This window comes from Leptosomus discolor, chromosome 5 (assembly GCF_034619465.1).
Source record: "Leptosomus discolor isolate bLepDis1 chromosome 5, bLepDis1.hap2, whole genome shotgun sequence".
Lineage (NCBI taxonomy): Eukaryota > Metazoa > Chordata > Aves > Leptosomiformes > Leptosomidae > Leptosomus > Leptosomus discolor.
Window position 1 is genome coordinate 74,092,293 of NC_141395.1, and position 23,632 is coordinate 74,115,924.

General features: G+C 43.4%; 1 protein-coding gene across 2 annotated transcripts in view; it reads left to right on the forward strand.

The window, feature by feature from the left end:
* The first annotated feature begins 5,267 nt into the window (after positions 1-5,267).
* TRAPPC9 (trafficking protein particle complex subunit 9) overlaps positions 5,268-23,632 on the forward strand; it is a 502,283-nt gene continuing 483,918 nt past the window's right edge. Inside the window, exons 1-4 of one of the 2 annotated variants that reach the window (XM_086465055.1) lie at positions 5,268-5,851; positions 10,135-10,155; positions 17,561-17,706; positions 18,056-18,184. In XM_086465055.1, coding sequence (XP_086321181.1) covers positions 5,268-5,851; positions 10,135-10,155; positions 17,561-17,706; positions 18,056-18,184 — 880 coding nt within the window. The remainder of the gene's footprint in view (positions 5,852-10,134; positions 10,156-17,560; positions 17,707-18,055; positions 18,185-23,632) is intronic. The other variant, XM_086465056.1, reaches the window with a different exon arrangement.

Here is a 23,632-nt window from a genome sequence, read left to right on the forward strand (position 1 = left end):
AAGACATTGAGGTGCTGGAGCATGTCCAGAGAAGGGCAACGAAGCTGGTGAAGGGTCTGGAGAACGGGTCTGATGGGGAGCGTCTGAGGGAACTGGGGTTGTTTAGCCTGGAGAAGGTTTAGCCTGGAGAAGAGGAGGCTGAGGGGAGACCTTATCGCTCTCTACAGCTACCTGAAAGGAGGTTGTAGTGAGGTGGGGGTTGGTCTCTTCTCCCAAGTAACAAATGATAGGATGGGAGGAAACAGCCGCAAGTTGCACCAGGGGAGGTTTAGATTGGACATTAGGAAGAATTTCTTCCCCAAAAGGGCTGTCAAGCATTGGAACAGGCTGCTCAGGGAAGTGCTGGAGTCACCATCCCTGGAGGTATTTAAGAGACATGTAGATGTGGTGCTTAGGGACATGGTTTAGTGGTGGACTTGGCAGTGCTGGGGTAACAGTTGGACTCAATTGTCTTAAAGGTCTTTTCCAACTTAAATGATTCTATGAGTCTATCAAAATATAATTGCTTATCCAAAATCGTCAAAAACTGTGAATTGTGTTGAAGTTGTTTTTTTGGAGCACCACTACTTTAGTCATGACATGCCCCCTTTATTCCAACAAGCGTCTGCACTGGAAAAATAGGTACAGAAGCTGAGAATTCTCCCATGCCAGAAGATTTGCAGACTGAGGCTGGGAGCCTTGCTTTGCCTGAAAAGCAAAGGTGGCAGGGGAGGGCTTGCAAGAACAGGTCATACAATTTTTCTTTATCTTGGCATTGAGACAATGATGATCTCTCTTGATAAATGGATAAAATATTTTAGCCAAGCAGCTCCATGGGAATGGAGTGGCAGCAGGTAAGTCTCTTCTGTGAGTAGAAATGTAGTAGCATCTTGGAAGAGTTGGTGGCAACCAGGAACCTGTGTCTGCTCTCCTGCATTATTGTGGAATATAAAAAAACTACTGGAATGAGGAAAAGGTCAGAGGTGATGACTTCCAATGGTTTGTAAGCAGGTGTATATATATATATGTAAAAGCATATATATTCAGACTAGGTATAAGGAAGAATTTTTTTTCAGTGAGGGTGGTGAAACACTGGCACAAGCTTCCCAGAGAGGTGGTAAATGCCTTATTCCAGGAACATTCAAGGCCAGGTTCGACGGGGCTGAGCAACTTGATCTAGATAAAGAAGTCCCTGCTCGTTGCAGGGAGGTTGGGCTACATGACCTTTAAAGGTCCCTTCCAACCCAGACCATTCTATCATTCTATGTGTGTGAGTGTGTGTATATAAATTACAGAAATAGGGTTGCCAAGTGTTGATTTCCAACTCTCCCCATAGCTGGCGGATCAGCAACGTTCAAAGAAGTAAGTTTGCAGTATGTCCTTTGTGTTTTCCTTTGCATCTGTAAATAATAATATGCACATTTTAAAGACAGCCACCGAGCTCTCAGGGGTCTCTAAAATGTTTACTCTCTTTTTTTTTTTTTCGCTGAGGTTTCTGACCTGTCATTGAGAAATATCTGCGTACCATGTTATTAATTATTCTCTTAAAATGGGTTAAGACCATTCATTTGCCTACATTTACATTTAATATTTGTGTGTTGCAGGTAGGCTTGTGATCCGATTGACCCTTCCCAAGCTCTGTCATTTTTCCCCAGCAATACACTTGTAACAAGGTCTCCCTAATCGTAACCTTTGAGGGAGCCACGTTGCTAATAATGTAAGTCACAGCCTCTGTCCAAAGCTGGTAGTTAACTATTTTTTAATAGACCAAAAATTTTGTATAACTACTTCTAAAATTTATGTTTTAGAAAAATTAAAGACCTACACTTTCTAAACTCAGAGGTAATGTAACTCATTTTTTCCCAGTTTTTTAGGGGAAGGGATACATTTGCATTACTTACATAAGCTATCTGTTGAAAAATGAGATGGCAGTGCTGTCTGGGCTGCCCGCATGAAGAATTTCCCACTGTCAACAGCAAATGCTTTGTCAGGCTGTCTCGTAATTTGCTATTATAGTTCAATTGATGATCAAGATTTTGGATTACAGAAAATCCCTAAAGGTGCAGTCATATGTAGTGGGATCTTAAACGGGAAGAGAGGCAAATATGGAGAAGCTTGGTACTACTCAAGTGATTGCTGTTTGGGAAGCAGTCCTGGAAGGATGTTATCTGGGGCCCAGAGCTGACAAGTTGCAGATATGTCCTGTCAGCTCTCGCCCGAGTGAAAACCAGAGGATATTCTGAGAATCTGTCTTAGAGAGCTGCTGTAATGAGGTGTGCCAGTGCTTTGTTTTCTTCACCAAACCTAAGAACTAGTTTCTTAAGTTTGTAGTTTAGTGGAATAAAATGTTGTTTATTTTTAATTTACATACTGCCTGATTAGAAAAGCGATTTCAGAGGTATTCGGCAAATACTGAGGTATGTCATTCTCACTCAGAACTGCCGCTGTAACTAGGATGCCATAGAATCACAGAATGGTTTGATTTGGAAGGGACCTTAAAGATCATCCAGTTCCAACCCCCCTGCCATGGGCAGGGACACCTTCCACTAGACCAGGCTGCTCCAAGCCCCATCCAACCTGGCCTTGAACACTGCCAGGGAGGGGGCAGCCACAGCTTCTATGGGCGACCTGTGCCAGTGTCTCACCACCCTCATTTCTTCCTTATGTCCGATCTACACTTTTTCCATTTAAAACCGTTGCCCCTTGTCCTGTCACTACAGGCCTTGGTAAAATGTCTCTGTCTTTCCTGTAGCCCTCCTTCAGGTACTGGAAGGCCGCTCTAAGGTCTCCCTGGAGCCTTCTCAGCTGTCCTCGTATTGGAGGTGCTCCAGCCACATGATCATCCTCGTGGCCTCCTCTGGATCTGCTCGAGCAGGTCCATGTCTTTTTCACGCTGGGAACCCCAGAGCTGGACACAGCACTGTGGGTGGGTTCTCACCAGAGCAGGGCAGAGGGGCAGAATCACCTCCCTCGACCTCCTGGCCACATTTCTTTAGATGCAGCGCAGGATGCGACTGGCGTTCTGGGATGCAAGTGCACGCTGCTGCCTCATGTCCAGTCTTTCACCCCTCAGTATCCACAAGCCCTTCTCCTCAGGGCTGCTCTCAACCCACTTGTTCCCCAGCCTGTATTGATACATTGCCCTGACCCAGGTACAGGACCTTGCACTGGGCCTTGTTGAACTTCATGAGGTTCCCGTATCCCCCACCAGAAAAGCACCCTAACTCTCCAAGGCTCACGCTTCCCAGGCTTCAGAATTTTTGCCCTTTAAGTTACAGGACACCAAAGACCGATTTCAGGATTTGGAAATGCCAGGAAGGTTCACTTTTGGAAGTGTTACAGCCCCCAAAGTTTTCAGTTACACAGTAGGGAGAGAGACTGGCAGGTGGGATTCACCTGCCACTGGATGCTCATTCCTTTTAACGAATTCCTCTTCGAGGAGCGCTTCGTGTTCGCAGACACACGCGGGGTCCCTACGGAAAGGCGGGATACGCAGCGAGCACCCGGCTCACCCTCACACCGAGCCCGCCAACATCCCCGCCCGCACCCTTTGCGCATGCACCGCCCGCCCTCGTCGGGGCGGGGCTGCGGGCGCCCATTGCCGTCAGTTCCGCCGCGCTCCGCCCCTGCCCGCCCCGCGCGTCCGGCAGCAGGAGGAGGCGGGGGCGGTTCCTGTCCCGGCTGTGAGTGCCCCCCCCCCCCCCCCCCTCCCCGCGTTACCCACCCAACAGCCCGCGCTGGTGCTGAGGCGGCAGCCTCTCCCCCTCTTTCCGAGAGGCTTTGCCTTTCCCCGCTGCTCCCGCAGCAGCTCCCCGGGGCCTCCCCATCTCCTCACGCTGCCCCTCAGCCCCCTTCCTGACAGGGTGCGAGGCTGCAGAGCGTGTGTGCCGTCTGCCGCGCCTCCTCTGGGCTTGTCTCTCGTTTTAACGGCTGTCTCTTTGCCCTGCCTAAACTTCGCCGCGCCCAGCGTGGGGATCTGCCCGGGGTGAGGGAGACGGGGGAAGCGGAGCGGCCGGGCGGGGCGAAGCCCTCCCGTCCTCCCTGCGCGCCCGCTGCGGCGGGACGCGGCCTCTCGCTGAGTCGGAAGCGGCGGGGCGGGCGGCGGGAGTGGGGGGCGGGGGGCTGCTCGGCTGCCGGCGCCGCCGGGAGTGGGGCTGCGCGTCTGGCTGGCGCTGGGCAGCGGGGTGGGGGCGCGGGGAGTGACATTACCGGGTCTTCGCGCTGTCAGGAGATACGAGGAGCCGCTTCTCCTCCAGCAGCTGCTTTTCTGCCACCTGTGCTCCTGGGCTCAAAACTCTTTTTTTAATTATTATTATTTTTTTTTAATTCTTCTTGTTTGATAAAACCAATAGTGTCAGTCAGCTGTGCTGAGGGGGTTTTGGTTGGTTGGTTGGTTTTGGGGTGAGGGTTGTTTTTTTTTTTTTTTTTTTTTTTTTTGTTTTGTTTTTTTTTTTTTTTTTTGTGGTTGTATGTACATTTTAGAGGGTGCTTTGGAGCTGAAATCTACCAAGGGATCTCTGGCCGGGAGGTCTCGGACGAAATGTGAGGTCTTTAGCTACGTGCATCTTCATTTAAGACACAGCTGCAGTACAGTAATCAGTTTCAGATAGCTCCGGGGAAAAGGAATTCTAAATATTTAAATATAAAAGCAGAAAACATTGCCTAGTGATTCTGATGAACCTGCACGTGTTTTGAGAAAATAATGAGTTCACCTTTTCTTAAAAATAAGTGTTCTGGACCTGATTTTCCTGTGTCTGGCCATGTGCCAGCATGGACAGCTGTGTAAAGTTTGGTCATTCCGATTTGGTGTCGGTTTACATTCCACTTCACGCAGTTTTCCTTGTTTTCCCCAAGGCGTGTTGTGGAGACAGACTGGAGAGGCTGAGTCTCACCTGACGTCTTCGGCGGTGGTGCTTTGGGAAGCATTTGATCTGTGGCTGCGGTAGGGAGAGACTCTGCTGCCCCATGTGTTAGGTTGGCTTGCGTAGCTGCACGGGGAATGGAAAACTGATGGGGTTGGAAGAACCTAATTTACAGGTTTTTTTGTTTGTGGACATGCTGATGTGTGACTAGAAACACTCCTTGTGCACTGTGTAACTTTGTCAGGAGGCTGCATGATTGAAGGTTTAGTAAAACAATGAAAGAAAGCATTAGTGTTGTAGCACAGATACACAGGATGCAGGAGTGTTTATCATCAAAAGTTCTGTTTTGATTCAGCAACCATGTGTGCTTCTGAACGTTAAAAAAGACTATACGTTTTTCTTTTACTAGCCTGCAGTTGATGTAAAATGAGTGTTCCTGACTACATGCAGTGTGCTGAGGATCATCAGACTCTCCTGGTTGTGGTTCAGCCCATTGGCATTGTACCCGAAGAGAGCTTTTTCAGGATCTACAAGCGAATTTCAGCAGTGAGTCAAGTTAACGTGCGTGACTCTCAGCGTGTGTTGTATATCCGTTATAGGCACCATTATCCCCCAGAGAACAACGAATGGGGGGATTTTCAGACACACCGGAAAGTTGTGGGGCTGATAACTATTACAGATTGTTCTTCTGCAAAGGACTGGCCTCAGACTTTTGAAAAATTCCATCTTCAGAAGGAAATGTATGGTTCTACTCTCTACGATTCCCGGTTGTTTGTCTTTGGGCTTCAAGGAGAGATTGCAGAGCAGCCCCGCACAGATGTGGCGTTTTATCCCAGTTACGATGAATGTGAAACTGTGGAGAAGAGAATAGAAGATTTTATCGAATCCCTCTTCATAGTGTTGGAGTCTAAGCGGCTTGACAGAGCCACTGATAAGTCTGGAGACAAGATCCCGCTCCTCTGTGTTCCTTTTGAGAAGAAGGATTTTGTAGGTCTGGACACGGACAGTAGGTAAGCAGCTATTTTTGTCATTTCACAGGTCTGGAAAAACCTTAGGTGGCACTTGCTAGTCTTTAGAATAAGCCTCTTGGAAAGGACAAAGTGTATGTTGTTACCACAGAGGTTGTGCCCCTCGCTTACTGTGTATGGCTGCTGTAATTGAAGAGAATTTAATTTGTAGTCTGACCGTATTTGATGTTTTGTGTTTATATTATTTTTTAATTTATGGGGCTAATCAAATAGTAGGAAGTCGTCAGAGGAAAGGTTTGACAGTTTCTGCTATAAAGACACTTTTTGCTGCAAATTTTTGCTGGAAAGCTTCCAATGGTTTATAGATATACAGTATTAATAAAGAAATTCAATTAACATCAGTGAGAAATAATTTTATATTATGTTGAGCAGTATTTGACTAATCCTACTTGCTTTTTTTTTTTTTTTTTCCCTAAGCCTCTGTCTACTTTTTCATCCTATGAAACAGGGACCATTTATTTTGGTGACTAAGTCCAGCATCTTTCACTGTCTTTTGTTTTTATTTCATTATTTGATATTCTTGCCCCGTCTTCTTTTGCTACCATTGTTCTCACAACTGTTCTTTTTGGTTTTGTGTATGTTCTAGGTGTGTTTTTCCTTTTTTTTTTTTTTTTTTTTTTTTTCCTTTTTCCCCCACATCTTCCTAAGCATTTGCACATTCAGCTTTCAGATTTGAGTGTTAGGCAGTTCTTGTATTAGGGATCAGTCGCTCTGGCCCGATAGCTGCAGGCAGGTGCAAAATCTCTTTGACTCCACTGTTCACAGTCAACTCCAAAAGATGGAAGCAACTGTCTTCCTTTTGTCTTGGAAAAGACAGAGGTGTGGAAGCCCTATCAAAATACATGTGCGTGGGAATAGTGTCTTTCACGTCTGTCTTGCACTACTAGGGATGCCGGCAACGGTTACTGCGTGTGAAAGCTGAGGTATGCGGGCTGGGTTGTCCAGAGCTGTCAAGGCAGGTTGCAAAGCCTTCTGATCGTGTTCATCGGCTCTGCCTGCATGGCTAGTCCAAGCCTTAAGAGTCTCTATAGGAGAGTGTGATATACTGGAAGAAAGGAGTCTTAAGTTTTTAATTAGTTTGGAGCCCTCTGTTAAATTATCTCTGATTGCTTGAAGGAGCAACAGTACCTTTCTTCCCTGCTCGTGGTCCTTTTTGCTGGTGAGCAGCTGAACTTGCTCTGACTTGCTTAACCCCATGTTGTTCCCTACTCGAGCTACTCTGTGTTCTGGTTAGTCCCTGCGTTGTTCAGCTTTCACTAGCAGTATAAATTATGATGTCATTGGTTTTTGTGCTCTGCATGGGTGGTGAAGTTTTATAGCCTAGATGAGCTGTCTTAGAATCTCAGCTTTAATTACTCAGTTTGGTGAATTTTGGTTGAATGTAATCACCAAGACTTCCTGTTCCAATTAGCTAAGAAAACGACAAATTTTGGCCAAGAATCTCACAATCTGAATTAATTATGCTGTTCAATTGTGTCTTCTAAGTAGCATGCTTCCAAATTGTACTTTGGGAGTCAGTTCCCTACTTAAATAACTTATTTCTGAGCAGTGGCTGTGTTGTAGCTAGTGGCTAAGTATTTCCTGTGAAGTTCTGGACTGGTGGGGAGCTCAAGTAACAGGCAGTGTGCTTGTCCACACAGATCCAAGAAGGTATTTTATGTGGTTACACTGAAAAGTTGAAAAGATTTAGTGTGATGCTTGAACGCTTTGCAAAATGGAAGGTGTATGACCCTGGTTCCGTAAACACGTGGGTTTAGACAGAGCTAATCCCTAGTTCAGATACGCATGCAACCTTGCTGGGTGGTTTGAATACCAAATAGTTTTTCAGTAGAGATCAATGGATATATTTTAAATGTTTGCTGCACTTAACTGCTCACAGGAGAGGTGTTAAATACTCTAATCTTTCCTCTTTCAGTTCAATAGTAAGAAAGTTTTGCAGCTTTATTTTGCTGTGAAGTTAGTACTTCTGACTGTTTTAAAACTTAAGATTTATATATGAATAGCATAAGCAAGCTGGGTTAAAAGATCTTTTGTATTTTGTATGGATGAGTAAGAAAATACTCTAAATACCTGGACTTTTTTTTCCTGGTTTTATGTTTTTTGAGTTTTGTAACAGAAAGGAGAAATTTACGTGACCCCAAGTAAACGTCAGGAAAGGAGCTGTCCTTGACTGAGTTGGAAATACACGTGTATCGTGTGCCTGAGCTTCCTTGCACAGGGACCTTTCCAGCGTGTAGCAGCATGCATCTCTGCGTTCTCCTTCACAAAAATTCAGGGCCATGAGATGGGGTTGAATTAAGATCGGTTTATTAAACTAACCTGGACTTTCAAGCTGAAGGCTTTAGATGTGACACGGCAGTGTGTTGCATTTTATTACTTGGGTTGCAATAAAAGGTTTTTGTTGTAGCATGTTCTCTTTTGCAATGGCAGGTTCCCTAATTAAGGGGGAAGCATTGCATTAATAAGGAGATACTAACGAGGGCTAGAAAGGACCTTCTTCAGCAGAGTGCAGTTTCTGTTGCAAGATATGATGTATAGTTCTGTTCAGGGAGGGGTAAAGGTTCTCTGAATGCTGGGAGTGCATGTGAGCACATCTGGTAGAATAACCTCTGCTGCTGTGTTGGGTTTGAGTCTGTCAGCATAATGAGTTTAAAGAATGCAATTAAAAAATGATGATGTTACTGAGGGAAATGAAAGCTTTTTCTAGAATAGGTGGAATTTCTAAAGGGTTAAAAGGGTTTCATATACCCTGCATCCCTGTTTGTTTTTTTTAAAAAAAAAAATTGTGTATAATGTATCCTGACCTCCCAGTCAGAGTGCAACTAACTGGTTAAAAAGCGGAAATATTCTGTATTAAACAGATGGAGGAGCAGGCACACTCTCTGTGCTTGTAACAGCAAGAATATGGCTTTGCTGCTGTGGTTGCAGGTGTCTACTTAGGCTAAACAAGTGTGTCTTGCCCTGTAACTTCTAATACTGAAGCTAAATTTCACAGTGTGTAGCAAAGGTCTCATTAGATGTAGATGCAGCTGTAACCTTGAGTAATGAACTGGTTTGATACATCAAGTGAAAATATGTTAAGAAGTTACATGGGACATAGTAATTATGATCACGTGATTTGAAGACTAATTAAAACTACTGAACTTTTTTGTGTCTTAAAAGAGACTTTTCTCCAGGCAATTTATTGTAAAATATTAAGGCTAATACTTATGATCAGGACTAACCATATAGAACTGATCTTCTTTCTCACCCAGTTAGTAAGACTAGCATTAATTCGATTGCACCATAGTGGGCTTCTTTTAAGATGCAGAGTTCCTAAATTAGGAATTCTGCATGTCAAACAAGATAATTCTCAGAAGAAGTGGAGCTGATCTTTGTCTTTTGCAAGTTTCTTGTATAATGAGCAGAAGAGACAACATTCCCAGAACTCGTACTGAGATGACAATATACACAAAACCACTATATTATTTGTGTAGAAGAATTTTTTTTGGCCGGTAGAACACTGTATGTGTGAAAAATAGTGGGATTACATCCCAAGAAGTTTTGAAGAAAGGTTGTCCTGTTAGATAGAAGTTGTAGGACTGGGAGTCTGACCTTGGTTTAATTCCTAGAGCGCTCAGCCAATGGGTGATCTTGGCAAATCTGTTAATTTTTCTTTCTGTTTATTCATTTGTAAATTAAGTAAAATATTTATGTCGTCACAGGGCTGCTGAGAATAATTGAAAAAGTTTGAGATCAGTTGCACTTGATAGTTATTTGTAGAGGCCAGGGGCCTGATTGAAGAGAATGGACACGTGCGTTGTGATGATACAAAGGTCCTACCAACGTGAAACTAGGAAACACGTTTGCTGGAAATCCCATAAATCCCATTTGTTTAATTTTTCTATTTTATTTGTTTTCAGCTAAAATACCCCATACTCACGTATGATTATAAATCTACTTGGATAAGCTCATTTTAATGTTGCTTACATCAGTTTGTGTCTCGGGTTCATTCTTTTTTTAATACTGGTAAGGCATCCGTTTCATACTATTGAGTGATGAGAAAGTAGGGCTCTCTTTATAGATGTTTACATAGCGATTACACCTAGATCTTTACACAGTATCATAGATGGAATTTGTTCACTGATTTATCAAAGTTTATGGTATCTCAGTATGTGTATGTGGCTGTTAATTTTCTTTCTGTTCTCTGTCTTTCTAATTTTTGTTTTGTTCCTTTCTTTTTTTTTTTTTTTTTTCTTTCTTCTTCTCTCATACTGCCCTGTGAGTTTGTTGTTGGGTCTAAAAAGGTAGGCTGTGATTGCATATATTTAAAAATAGTTAGCTTCCTTCCATGTACTGCCTTTCCACTCCGCCTTCATTGCATCTTCTAGTGTTGCTTTTTATATATATATATATATTTTTTTTTTTTTTCAGTACACACAAAAATAATAATTGCTGCCTGAAGCCTCACTACTGTGGTTGACCCCTTTTGGCACATTTGGCAATTATATGTGGTAGCAATGCTGAGTTTTTTTTGTAGGACACACATAATTTGCTTAGGCGGCTGCTGGCCTCTAGAATTTGCTTTATTTTTTAAACTCCAAAGCCATGAAGCTGTTGCTGCCTGTGTTTGGTTTCCAAATTCGAAAGTTCTAGCAGTCGATCAAATGCCGTAGCTGTGTCTTTAAGTCTCGATAATGTTATGATTGGTGATATCCATAGTTTTGCATGCTAATTGGAAATAGCAGAATTTGATGGAAATTTATGCTGAAGCATTTTGCATGAATACTTTTGCAAATTCATTTTGCATGTTTCTCGTTTTTAAATTTAGCCACTTTGAAATTTTGAGGATCCAGAAATTCCTTCAAACCTGTTGCTGGATGGTTTGTAGTGAAAATAAAATCTGTCTTGAAATATACTATTGTTGCTCTGAATTTTCCATAAAATTATCTTGGGATCCTAGAAAAGAGTTGGGGATGAAGGGGTAAAGCTTGTATCCTGTATAGTAAATGAGGCAGAAATAGAAGCGGGGTCGAGTAGTGCTTTTTGGTTCCTGGAACAGGTTTATTTTCCTCTGGTTTGAAGTCGTAGTGGTGGTCGCTGAAGGTAATAGTTGTGGTTATTACTCTGAAGAGAACATAACAAGTGTGTGGGGTACCAGATTAACACCACTTCAGAGAACAAGATTTTAAACTCGTTCTGTAGTCAACTGTGTGGGTAGCTGACCTTGGGAAGAGGAGTTCGGATGGCTGACGATACAGTGTTCCATGTGTGGTCCTGTGTTACGTGGCACTGCTGTCCTTGAGGCTATTTCTGAGTGCGTCACACACCGGGAGGGGTTTCTGTGTGTCTTTGGGCAAGGCTTGGCTGTGTCTTTGAAACTTCATGTCTTAAATATTATCTTCTAGAGGAAAACAACATAGAAACAACTCTTAGCAGCAGGGTGCCACAAGGAGGTGGCCTAGAAAAAGGTTGTCACCTTATCCAGGAAAAAGTAGCAGTTAGTTTAGGTATACTTCTTGTCATCAAATAGATTAGGATTAAGCAGTAGAGAGCCAAAGTAATTAAACAATGTTTTAAAGTAATTAAACAGTGTTTTAATAAAAAATAAATTAGAAAGAAGATATCTATAAGCTTCTCACTTTCAGCTTTGTGGCCAGATTATTCAGGTAAAGCTGAGAAGCACAACTAGTTTGGAATAATCATAACTTTATGCTGATGTATGTAGATATGCATGTATGATTTTTTTCCCATTAAATTGCACGACAGTATGCACTGAAGAAACCATTGGTCACTTAGACATGGTTTTAATGACCTGATACTGTAGATAACTAGATTTTTTTCAAAACAGGTTTCCCAATTCGAAGTAATAAATTAAGTTTTGCTGCCTGTGGAGAGTGGGTTTTGTTGCAGTGCATCTTTCCCTTCTGTCTTTTTGGATATACTTACAGTAATCAGGAGGGGGGGCAGGGGGGAAAGCCTACTTAATTTTGAGCGCTAAATTAAGACACAGTTTATACATTTGTATGGTGCAAACTTACTCTGGAATTCGTGAGAAAATGTTTTCCAGGAGGATGGTGAAGGCTTGCAGGGACTGTAGGAGATAGATCTTGTGCTGGCATCACTTAAGAGCCTAAAGTAGGTGGAATGAATTCAGTCGTTGAATAATTAATAGTGAATTTCTTCATCACCAGGAATAAATTATGTTTGTTTATAAATAAGGAGAGTTTCTAAAAGACAAGTGTTTTGTATGAACGATGTTTATTGATGTCTAAGTGAATAAATGCATTCAAACTTTGCGTATCTTGACATATGCATAAATCTGCAGCAAAATTAGGTATTGGTTAGGGAGAGCTGTGGGTGAGGCAGAATGACTGAAAAGATTCTGGCATTAGGTTCTGAGGTAGGAGTCTGGCACCATCTCTTTTCCTTTTGCTGTATGACTCCTATTTGTGATCTTAATCGTATGCAATCTGGAAAATCCAGAAAAACACTTAAAAACTGCAGTTTTGAGAAATAAGAAACATAATTTGTAAACAGAGAGATTACTTGAAAGCAGAGAGAGGAAGTCTGAAGCGTTAGCATCTCTGAAAGGAATTCTAGCTGCGTAAGGAAACAATGGTTCTCCAGTGCCGCTATTCTGTGTGTTTTAAAAAAAAAAGTTAAAAGCAATATAACACTTATTATCTTAATTTCGTTCTGGATGCAGAGATTAGTGAAACCTGACTTGTCAACAATTTCTACTCTCCTATATAATACCGGTTCAAGATTAAAGAAACTTTGTGACAGAGATACTTCTTCATAACCCAAGCTCAGATTGAAATATCGGTAAGATTTAGTGCCCTTCTGTAGTTCATGCAGAGCAGCTTTAGTTTTCACTTTGAAAATTAAACTTTCACATTCTTGCATTCTTTTTTCTTAAAAAGATCTACAAAGTACGTGCTTGTTGAAAAATTAAAGAAATATTGCAATATCTGAAAGATAAAGAACAACAATCCTCCTGCATTTAGCTTCATTTAATGTCATCATCTTCACATCAATCATGAATATGATGCGATAGATCAGAAAAGTAGGAGCATTTGTATAGGAGTCACTTGTAACTTTTTAGACGGAGAGGAGCAATAGCAGAGAGGTTCTTGTCTCCTTTTATAATTTCCAGTTTTTCTTGTTAATGATGACATTGGTTCTGATTGCCTTTCTATTTAATTTTTATAAGGATATTGTATGTGCTTCCATATTTCTTCTCTTTTCAAATTTCTGTCCTCCATGCATATAAATTAGTTACTTGCTCTTCATCTTCTTGATGAACTTTTTTTTTTTTTTCAAATGAACTACAAGAATAAGACATTATTTGGTGGCTGAATGCAGTGGTTATCCTTTGGACTTGATGCTTCTTGTTGGTGTAAAAAACACCTGAACCAAACCCAGAACTTCAAAAGCAAACAAACCAGTAATAACATGTCGTCGTTTTCATTCTACCATTTCTCCTAGCCTTTCTGCCTTCAAATATAAAGGAAACAAATCAATATGCTTATTCCTACCCTTATAGTTCATATGTTTGGCCCCCCTTTTACTTTTTTCCCCACATTACAGACTTCATGAAGACCATCTCTTCAGGTGTGTGGTTATGAGACATGATTTCAGTCGCTCTTTAATTCATCTCTAGTGTCCTCTGGGAAGTTCTTTGCTGGAAAAACCCCACCACCCCAAACCCCATTTCATTCCATAATCGTGGCAGTTCCTCTCACATTCAAGTCTTGCTGTAGGGTCTAAGAGTTCAGCATCTGGAGAATGGCTGTTACTCTGGGTTTGGTTTGGTTTGGGTTTGGGTTTGGTTTTTTTATTTTGTAAGTTCTTAGGTTCAAATATGCTAGGTAATTTTTTAAAAGATATTCTGTTGGTCTTAGTTCAATTGAAAAGTATTACTACATCTACTCAAAGCTAAAAATGTAGAACTATGACAGTCAATCTGAGATGGTTCTTTTTATTTTTGGAACCCCCTTTTAACCAGATTCTTTGGAGATACTTCATGTATACAATAAAGAGTGACATCTACAGCAATTCTTTTAATTAACATTTCATTCTGAGGTAACTTTTAGTTTAAACCATCCAAAGAAAAAGCTTTTTTTTTTCCCTTGGTGTGAAGTTTGGACAAGGAAATTATATGCCTCACTATACATTTATATACTTAGGAGACATTGTTAGAACAAAAGGATGTACTATTGGAGTAATGCAAATAAATGACTAAAATATCTGAGTTGGCATTTAATTTTTCTCTAAGAAAACAATTTGATAAGGTAAAGACATTCTTTCTGGGGAGTACTTTTGGAGGAGGGAGAACAGGAGAATCACTGCTGGTCTCGGGTGAGCAGTGTTGTTCTGAACTGTGACTTAATCGTGAGGCACTTTTGGAAGTCCGGTTTGTCTTTGGGTCTGTGCCATTTCTTTATAAAGAAATAAAGGTTTGTGCCCAAGTTCCCTCTTCAGTTGTACCAAAGTGTCTATAGTATTTTCAGTAGGACTTTGCTGGCCCTGGCTATTGATTTTGTTTGGGAAAGGAAAGAACTTGACCATCAATTTTAATATGAAAAAAAGGAGTAGCAAGAGAAGCCCTGTCACTTCTTGCCCGAAGTGACAGTGGTCTTTCACTAATCATACCTTTAAAAGGAAAACATACCTGTTTCAGGACTGTGATGTTCTAAAAAGGTGGTGTTTCTTCACAAACAGTGGGAAGCCAACGCTGGCAGGAGCAGCAGTTGCTGTGTGTTGAGAGAAGTGCGAGGCTTGTGAGGCCCCCGCCGGGTATCCGAGAGGGTTTCTGGGCCGCTCGCACCTTCGGGCGCTGCGTGGGGAGGCACCGGGCGCAGGGGGTGCCGGGTGGCCTCGCGGCCAGGCCCAAGCGCGGGAAGGCGCCTGGAAGCGGCCCCTGAGGGGAGCGGGGCGGGAAGGGCTGCGCGCTCTGCCAGTGACGGGGCCGCTGCTGGCTCTGCTTACCCGCAGGCTCGGCCCGCTGCCCCGGCGGTCAGCCCAGCCAGGTGGGGCCGTGCAAGCCCAGCCAGCCGCTGGAGGGCTCCAGCGAAGCAGAAGCGCTCCTTAGGCAGCGCCTGGAGGCTGGCGGCAGCGCGGTGGCAGAGAGCAGGCGAGGGCTGTGCTCTGCACCCGGCAGGAGTCGGCTCCCTTGCCCGGCTGGCCTGGGACGAGCGGAGGCAGCCGCCCAGGCAGGGCTTGCTGTCGGGGCGGAGGGCTGCAAGGACCGCAGCCCTGCCTCCCGGGGGAGGAGGGTGGGAGCTCCAGCTGTGCAAGGTGTGCTCTGGTGGGGCCACTGGGGCTGCGGATGGAGGGGCTGCAGGAGAAAGTCAGGCCGGTGATGCTCTGTCAGCGCGGACCAACAAGAAATCGAGCATTATTTGAGACTTGGCAAGAAGATGTACTAGAGCCCTGCGGCACCGATCTCCAGAGCTTGTACAAGGAGCAAAAGAGCTTCAACAAGGAACTGACAGCGCCTTAGAGAAGGAGGCGCCGAGGTCTCTGATGACCTGTAGGAAGAGGCTGTCACTTGGTTCCCCTTGCTGTTATGTACCAACCAGCCCCAGATAGGAAGCCTGGGCAGCAGGCAAAAGCCATGAGCAAAATTCACAAGGAGAAGCCTCACCGGCAGCACGTAGTAAAAGCTGCGAACAGACATGGCGAGCGCTAGTTGTGAGTGACTGTTGAGAGGTACCGAGGCACCCATCTGCTGGCCTGGCGTACAGCAATGGGAGGTTTGCTGCTTGCCAGCAGCAAGATCTGGGATGTCAGAGGGAGACAACTGCCACAGCTGGTTGAAAGCACAGACTGCTGTCCCCTGCTTCTTTTCCATGTGGGCACCAATGACATGGTGAAGCAAAACCTAGGATGATCAAGCAGGAGTTTGGAGCCCTGGGGACATGAGTGGAAGGGTACAGAGAGTTGCACAAGTGATTTTCTTCTCTCAGACTTCTTGCCAGTCAGAGCTAGGGGTGCATGCAGAAGTCGATGTATCCTGCAGATCAATACATGGCTTCATGGCTGGTGTTGTCACTAGGGCTTTGGTTTCTATGGTCATGGGAAGTCCTCCAGTGAAAACAGCCTACTGGGGAGAGATGGGATCCACCTACGTAGAAGAGGCAGGAGGATCTTCACTAGGAGAGTGGCTGACTTCATGCATTGTGCTTTAAGCTGATGAACTTGGGTGTTAGTGTCCAAAACTGTGGCACCTGCATATTTATAAGCAACAGGGTAGATGAGTCACCTACAAGACTAGTTAGGAATGCTCCCAACCCTCTCCAAAGGCAAGAATCCGAAGTTCAGCCACCTCAGGTATGTGTCTACCAACGCAAGTAGTCTGGGCCACAAAAAGGAGGAACTGGAGCTCTGTGCCCAGTCTGAGAGTTATGATGGCTTAGGCAGCACAGAAGCGTGGTAGGAATACTAGCATGACTGGAAGACCACAGTGGCTGGCCACAAATTCTTTCAGAAAGAAGGGAAGAAGAGGAGATCGAGTTGCACTTCATGTGAAAGAGACATTTGAATGTATGGAGCTGAGCTATGGAGACCATGAAAGTTCTATTGAATGCCTTTGGATCAAGACTAGAGGGATCGTTACCAAGGGACATCTTGTGTCAGATATCTGTTACCGACCTCCCAATCAGGGTGGGAAGGCTGATGAAACCTTACTTCAGCTGTCTAGAGGGCTAACAGAACCTGCTCCTCATGGATGATTTCAATTACATGGACAGTTGGGAAAGCAACGCAGTGGTGCACAAGTTGTCTGTCAGTTTTTTGGAGTGCATTGAGGACTGCCTTCTGCTATAGATGCTGGACCTGCCAATGAGGAACAGTGCAGTGCTAGATGCACTGCTCGCAAACCAAGCCGACTTGCTTGACAACATAAGTATCAGTGGTAGCCTTGGATACAGCAACAACAACATTGTGTGGGGTTTAAGATCCTGCTAAGCACGCTGAAGACCAGTAGCGGGACAAAGACCCTGGATTTTAGAAGAGCCAGCTTCAAGATGCTCAGAGCCCAGATGTGAGGGATTCCATGGGAAGCATCCATGGATGGCAAAGGAGCTTGCAAGTCCTGCAAGTTATTCCAGAGCAGCCTCTTGAAAGGACAAGAACAGTCCATTCCCTGCCAAGGAAAAGGAAGAAGGCTGAACAGATTAACAATGAGCTTTTGGGTGTACTTAAAAACAAAAAAAGCAGCATACCAGCTATGGAAAAGCAGCCACATACCCACTGAGGCCTACAAGAACCTTGCTGTGGAGGTTTTCAAGATGAGACTGGACAGGATGGTAGATAACCTCACTAGGCTCCCTTTCCCATGAAGGGGACCAGATGATCTTTCGCGGTCCTTCCCAACCTGGGCGATTCTGTGGTTCTGTTTTATTTCATTTGTGACAAGGCTATTAAAGTGCTCTGAAGTGCAGTCTTTTAACTTTGTGACTCTATCTGCGTAAATGCTGTGTAGCCAAAATATATGATGCGTTGGAGTTTTTTAGTATGTACTCAAAATGTTGGTTCTTTTGTATATCATGCTGATTAGAATTCATACTGAATGTTTGCTTAGAGAAGCAGAGTAAATTAGTGTGGATCTGCTATTAAGGAGGAAAGAAAATGGACTTTAGGTGTTTATTACCTCAAATAAGTGTTTCCTAGCAATAACTGTAAATTGTACCTTTTATTTTGCAGACACTATAAGAAACGTTGTCAAGGCCGGATGCGGAAACATGTTGGGGACCTGTGTTTACAAGCTGGGATGTTACAAGATTCCTTGGTGCATTATCACATGGCAGTGGAACTTCTGCGATCTGTGAATGACTTTCTGTGGCTTGGAGGTAGGATTAATTGATGATAGTGAATCACGTAATTAGTTGCTAAAACCAAGTAAACCAAACTTTTCTTCTGTATTAGGAAAATTATTTTGGTGACCAAAACCTGAATATCAAGTGTGACTAAGAATTAAGTCAAAAATAAAAATTAGTTAATAAGACATGAGAAAAAAATGTGTTTAAGAAAACTTGCAACATAAAATGTATTATTGTAGTAAAGCATGTACTTAGAAGACCTTTGTCACTAGGTCTCCAATTTGAGGCACGCTTTGTGTTTGTGTAAATAGACTTTACTACATGATACTTCACTTCTTGCAAGTTTCTCCACTAATCTATTGGCATCTTTACTCTCCAGCTGCCCTTGAGGGGTTATGCTCAGCATCAGTCATCTATCATTATCCTGGTGGTACTGGAGGTAAAGTTGGATCTCGCAGGGCACAAGGAGGTTCTCTTTCTGCTGAAGCAGGCAACAGGCACAGGCCAGGTAAGGATGGGATTTGATTTTTATTCTGTTTGCCACCACTGAACATCTGAAAATTTCCTCCCTGCTTCCTAACTTTGTAAAATTATACCAGTGAGAGGATAAACTGGAGGGGGGGGGGGTGAGTGGGAGGGGAGAACAGTTTTTCTTTTTAATATTTTTACATGAATGACTTGTCTACTGCTTTGGTATGAATGTCGACATATGTGCTTTCCATAGAGTTGCAAGGCTTTTGATCACTTCATCTGATTGTTAATAGTGTCTGTGTTAGTTTGAATTCTGCTGGAGGAGACGCAGACAGTTTTCATAAAGTATGTATGATGTGGCAGAGCTGCACATACTGAGAAGAATAACGTGGGTGCCTTTATTCAGAGGTGTTTTGCTATTCTATCCTGTTTGGCTGGGATGGAATCACAGCCCAGCCATGCTGAGCAGGCCATTAGCAGTTTTGAGTCAGCCAGGGCAGCTGACCTGAGTGAGCTACAGGTGTCGCCCATCCCATAATGTCATGGTCATTATAAAGGGGGAAGGTTTGCTGAGGAAAGGGAGCTCCTGTGGGGTTCCTGCTGGAGTTCTGGATGGGATCTTGCTGGGCTTCCTCCTCTTCCTGCTCTTCCTTTGGCTTCTCCCTGCTCCTGAGGACCGCTCCCTTGTTGATTGTGACAGCTGTATGTTCATTTGGCTGAGTATAACTTCGCATACCTTTGTTGGTGTTAGTGCTGTTTTATTAAATCTGTTTTCGCTTTAACCCACGGATCTGCTCTCCTTTTCCCGATTCCCCTTCCTGGCTGGTGAGGGGTCATGGGGTGATTGAGCAACTGTTATAGTTCAGCCCTGGGTATAGGCTAAATGTAGACCTGTTCTAAAGTTAACTTTTAATAAATTGATTTGGTTAACTGAATACCAGTAAACTGACATAATTTTTAAGATTTAGTTTACTTTTCCTAAACTCTGATTGCATAACTAATATGATGTTTGTATTAACATTGGTGGGAAATGACTTGCTTTGAGAAATGACTTGCTTAGGCTATTTTAGGAATTATTAGGTGAGTAACAGAGAAAAAAATAGAAAATATCATTAAGTCTGTGGTTCACCTGCATCTGGAATATTGCATGCCATTTGTTTCCTAGCTCAAAAGGCTGTTCATGTTCTCTATCTCCCATTTTTCTACTGGAAGGAGGTTGTGGATGGACAACAAAGATGATCTTGGAATGGTTTCTGTACAAAGAATAACTGAAGAGCCTAGAGCTCTAAAGTTCTGCAAGAGCTGGCTGAGGAGAAATACGAGAGTGCTCTATAATATGGTGAACGTTGTGGATGGATAGGGGTCAGAGATTCAGGGCTTCTTCCGACAGAAGGTGTAGAGGACATCAGATACAGCTAGCAGATGGGAAAGCAAATGAAAGGAATTGCTCTTTATCCAGTTTATGGGTATGATGTGGAGCTCCTTGTTAGGAGTTACTGGATCTGGTGGTGTGATAGAGGCAAGGCTGATGCAGCTCCAGGTCCCTGTGTGCAGGGAGTTGTGAGGCTGAGCACGCGTTCCCGATAGGTGTGCGCACACACAGCTGGGCACACAGAGCAACCCAGACAGAAAACACAGGACTCCTGTAGACCCAGACAGCACCAACAGCCTGATCCTGCTTCCCTCTCTGCTTGACCAGGATGAAAGCCTGTTAGTAGCATGGATCCAACCAGTAGCAGGTCGCTAGATTGTACCAGTTACTGGCACCTGGATCTACAAGCCTACAAGACCAGAGCCCCGTTCCAGTTGTTGGTGCTTAGACCTACACATGCACACATGAACTCCCCTTATCCCTCTTTTTTCCGTGCTTGTTCCCTAAACTCTATTGATCCCTTCTTTTCCTTGTCTTTGGTTCATCCCCTATACATCCCATAAGAAATTGTGTACAATCCCAAGATGTTCTTTCCCTGTATCTTATAATGAGCCTCATATCCCTGTGGGCTAACCCCCCAGTCTGTCTGTCAGGTGGTCTGCAGAGCTGCTCATCTTAACTGATCTTGATGGATTCCATCCCCAGACAGCTCTGTTGGCTCTGATGAGGTTATTTGGGTTCAGCTGATTGTCACTGTTCCTCTGTGCTCCTTTGTGTTAGTGGAGATGCGCCTTTAATGGCATAACCTAACACTTGCCCATGTGGTGTTAAGGCTCCTGAAAGTTTCTGTGGCTTCTGGGAGAGGCTGGCTAGGGCAGCGAAAGGAAAATGTGTTGATTATTAGAAGCTAGAGGGGCCTTTCACCTAAGATCTTTTTAAACTGCACCTTTGTTTGTAATCTACTTTGTTATAATTAATTTTGCAAGGACAGAACAAATTCGTGTGTATCTTTCCATAGGACGAGGCCAGAAACAAAAGAGGTTTCCAAATTCTGTGCAAGTCAAGAAATGCCGTACTTGGAACTGACGTTCAATTCGTGCCTGCTTTTGGGGCATAGAGATGTGACAGTTGCCTTTAGTGCTTCCAGTGCTTCTAACCCAGTACAGCTGTTTCTGTGTCTAGACTCAGGTTCTTACACAGTACTGAAACAAAGAGAAGCTGGGTTTTAGTGCTGGTGTTAAATACTCCTGTGTGCAGCGTGATCAAAATGAATTCCTTCATCTAAAAAAAACAACTACCCATCTTTATTCATCTCTGTCACAATCTAGTAAACACTTGCTTTGTATTATCTTTATTACAAACTGTGTATGTTGACACCCAATAATTATGATAGTAAAATTACCTTATTTCAGGAGAGAATACTATTTTTTTGTGTAATATCTAGTCATTAAAAATCTGTGCATTTGTCCCATGACCTATGAGCGCATTTTATGTTGTCTATGATAGTATAATTTCACACAGTTCTTGACCTTTGTCCACCTTTCAATGAACGTTTAACGGTAGATGTTGCAATCTGTTTGTTTGTAATGGGTGCTCCTTGTTACTAAAGAAGGTAACAAATAAGTCACAGCTATCGGACTAATTGAATAAAATATATTTTGGATATATTATTGCCGCTTCTCTATGTAAGTTGTCTTGCAATTCAAGTCCTGTTTGCAAACTTGTTAGTTTGGTCATATTTTAAAAAATATTTTAGTTTCATATGACAAGATTTTTCAAAGGACTTTTGTGTGAAGCAAAACTGATTACAGGTTTTTGTCATCCCTTCCAGATGAAAATGTTACTTCATGGTCCATTAGGTACTGTTCCCTGGCTCTAGTTATGATCTCTGCTGAACTCTGTCTAACCAAACGGCTATGGTCATGATGTCTTTTTCCTACAAGGTTTTCTGAAAGTTTCTTTTCAATAACTCTTTTGACTCTGCAGTGCCTTTCACCTAAGATCTTTTTAAACTGCACCTTTGTTTGTAATCTACTTTGTTATAATTAATTTTGCAAGGACAGAACAAATTCGTGTGTATCTTTCCATAGGACGAGGCCAGAAACAAAAGAGGTTTCCAAATTCTGTGCAAGTCAAGAAATGCCGTGCTTGGAACTGACGTTCAATTCGTGCCTGCTTTTGGGGCATAGAGATGTGACAGTTGCCTTTAGTGCTTCCAGATGTGGCTGGAATTGCACTTCTTGTGCTGGTGCTTCACCCTTGGCAGGATGGGGTTTCTTGCTACTGCCTTTGTGCCCAGACCTGGTCAAGAGAAACATTCATCTCTTGAATCTCCTGTGATTTCCACCATTTGGCATTTTTAGGCTATAGCACAGGACCTGGCTGCTCAAAAAGTGGTGTGATGTCTGCTTCATGTAGAAACATCTTTGGAAAGAGAAGCATTAGTATTGTCTCTCCTTGTATAGTGTCGAGCATAAGCTCAAGAGCGCAATGTTAAAGGGTTTTTTTGTTTGGTTATTTTTTTCCTGTTAAGCAGAATTCCAATATATTTTAAACCTGTCTGTAACCACCAGGATATTGTCTGTTTTTTGTTGGTGTACCCTTCAACCTCTCTTGAAACTTTTTTGATAGGAATAGTTCATTCAGAAGAGAATTGATTGATAACGTAGTCTTTAAAGTACCATTCTGATGGAAGGAGACAGGGAATCTTGCCTGCTCCAAAGACAGGTTTCTTCCTCGGTCGTTGCCATGAGCCCTTGGAGTGCAGCCTTGCTGATTGTAAAAAGGGAACTTTGATGTTTTAAACAAGACTTCTGACATTCTTAAAACTTTTTGCTTTTAGGGGGAGAGCTTTAGGCTCTGTCCCCTTGAATAGCTGGATTCATCTCTTCTGTTACACTGAAGGCTGCAGATTTTGGGTTGCTTAGTTCATGCTGGCCGGGAACCTGGCTGTGGTTTCTTGGCCATGTGACTTGTATGTTGAATAAGCTGAGTTTAGATTGCTTTATGTTTAGCTTGTTTTGGATTTCTCTACTGTGTTTTATTTGTTTGAAGTGCTAAGCTCTTAATTTTGTCACCTGAGCTTCCTCTTTCCCCAAGCAGAATTGGGACACCTGAATGAAGTGTTGGAGTATCTTTTTTGATCCAACTTTGAATGACTACTTCACTAGTCTGGAGTCTGAACAAATCAACTGACGGCAGGTCCTGTCTCGCTCATAAAGCAGTTGGTTTTGACCGCTTAACCCTTGATCTTAACAATTTTATTGCCATGTGTCATTGAAGTTTAGGGCAACAAGGTGTTATATATCTGATAACCCGTCTTTGCAATACACTTGGCAACTATTTTATACGAATAGTCTGGCTCGTGGGTTGGTGTGGCATCTGACCGCAGAGATGTTGTGAAATGTCTTAAACACTCACCTTGCCTGAGCAAGACAAAAAGGGTGGGGAGTGAAGGACCGAGTCCTGCGGAGGGCAGGGGGAAGTGTCTGTGAGCCAGTGTCTCCTTTTGGCTGTGTTCTGTCTCTGTGCCTGCGCACTGGGTGAGGTTGGTCACTGAGGTGAGGACCCTTGCCACAAAGTGCACATGCCCTGATGCCACCAGCCCCCCAGCCCATTTCTAGAGGGTTCTTGCCATGTAGTGCGCATGTAGCCCCCCAATTTATTTCTAGACAATTCCCATCTTGGAAAGTACATGGCCTGTCAATCCGCCTCTCAGAGGTGGGGATAGAGACTTTAGAATGGCCATGAGGCGAGGAAACCACGCGCGCTCACCGCCTGAGGGTCTGCCTGCCGGCCCCATCTTACCAACACAGGGTCCAAGGGTGGTGGTATCTTACACTCTGTCTCTTTCCTTTCTCTCTCTCTTTCCTCTCTCTTCCCTCTCACTCACAACTATTACAAGGGCCAAGCGTTGCAGTTGCGTTTGGCTTTAATAAGTGTTGGGATTGTACTTCCCTTTGCCAATTCTCAGTTTGGTTATCGTTCTCATTGTGGTTATTGGTTGTTGCCAGTGTTAAACAAAGTTAATTTGAATTCTGAACCTTTGAGTAATTGTCGTTACTCCTCGTTGCTGCGCAGAAATTCAAAACAACCTCCCCTTGTTTCACCAAG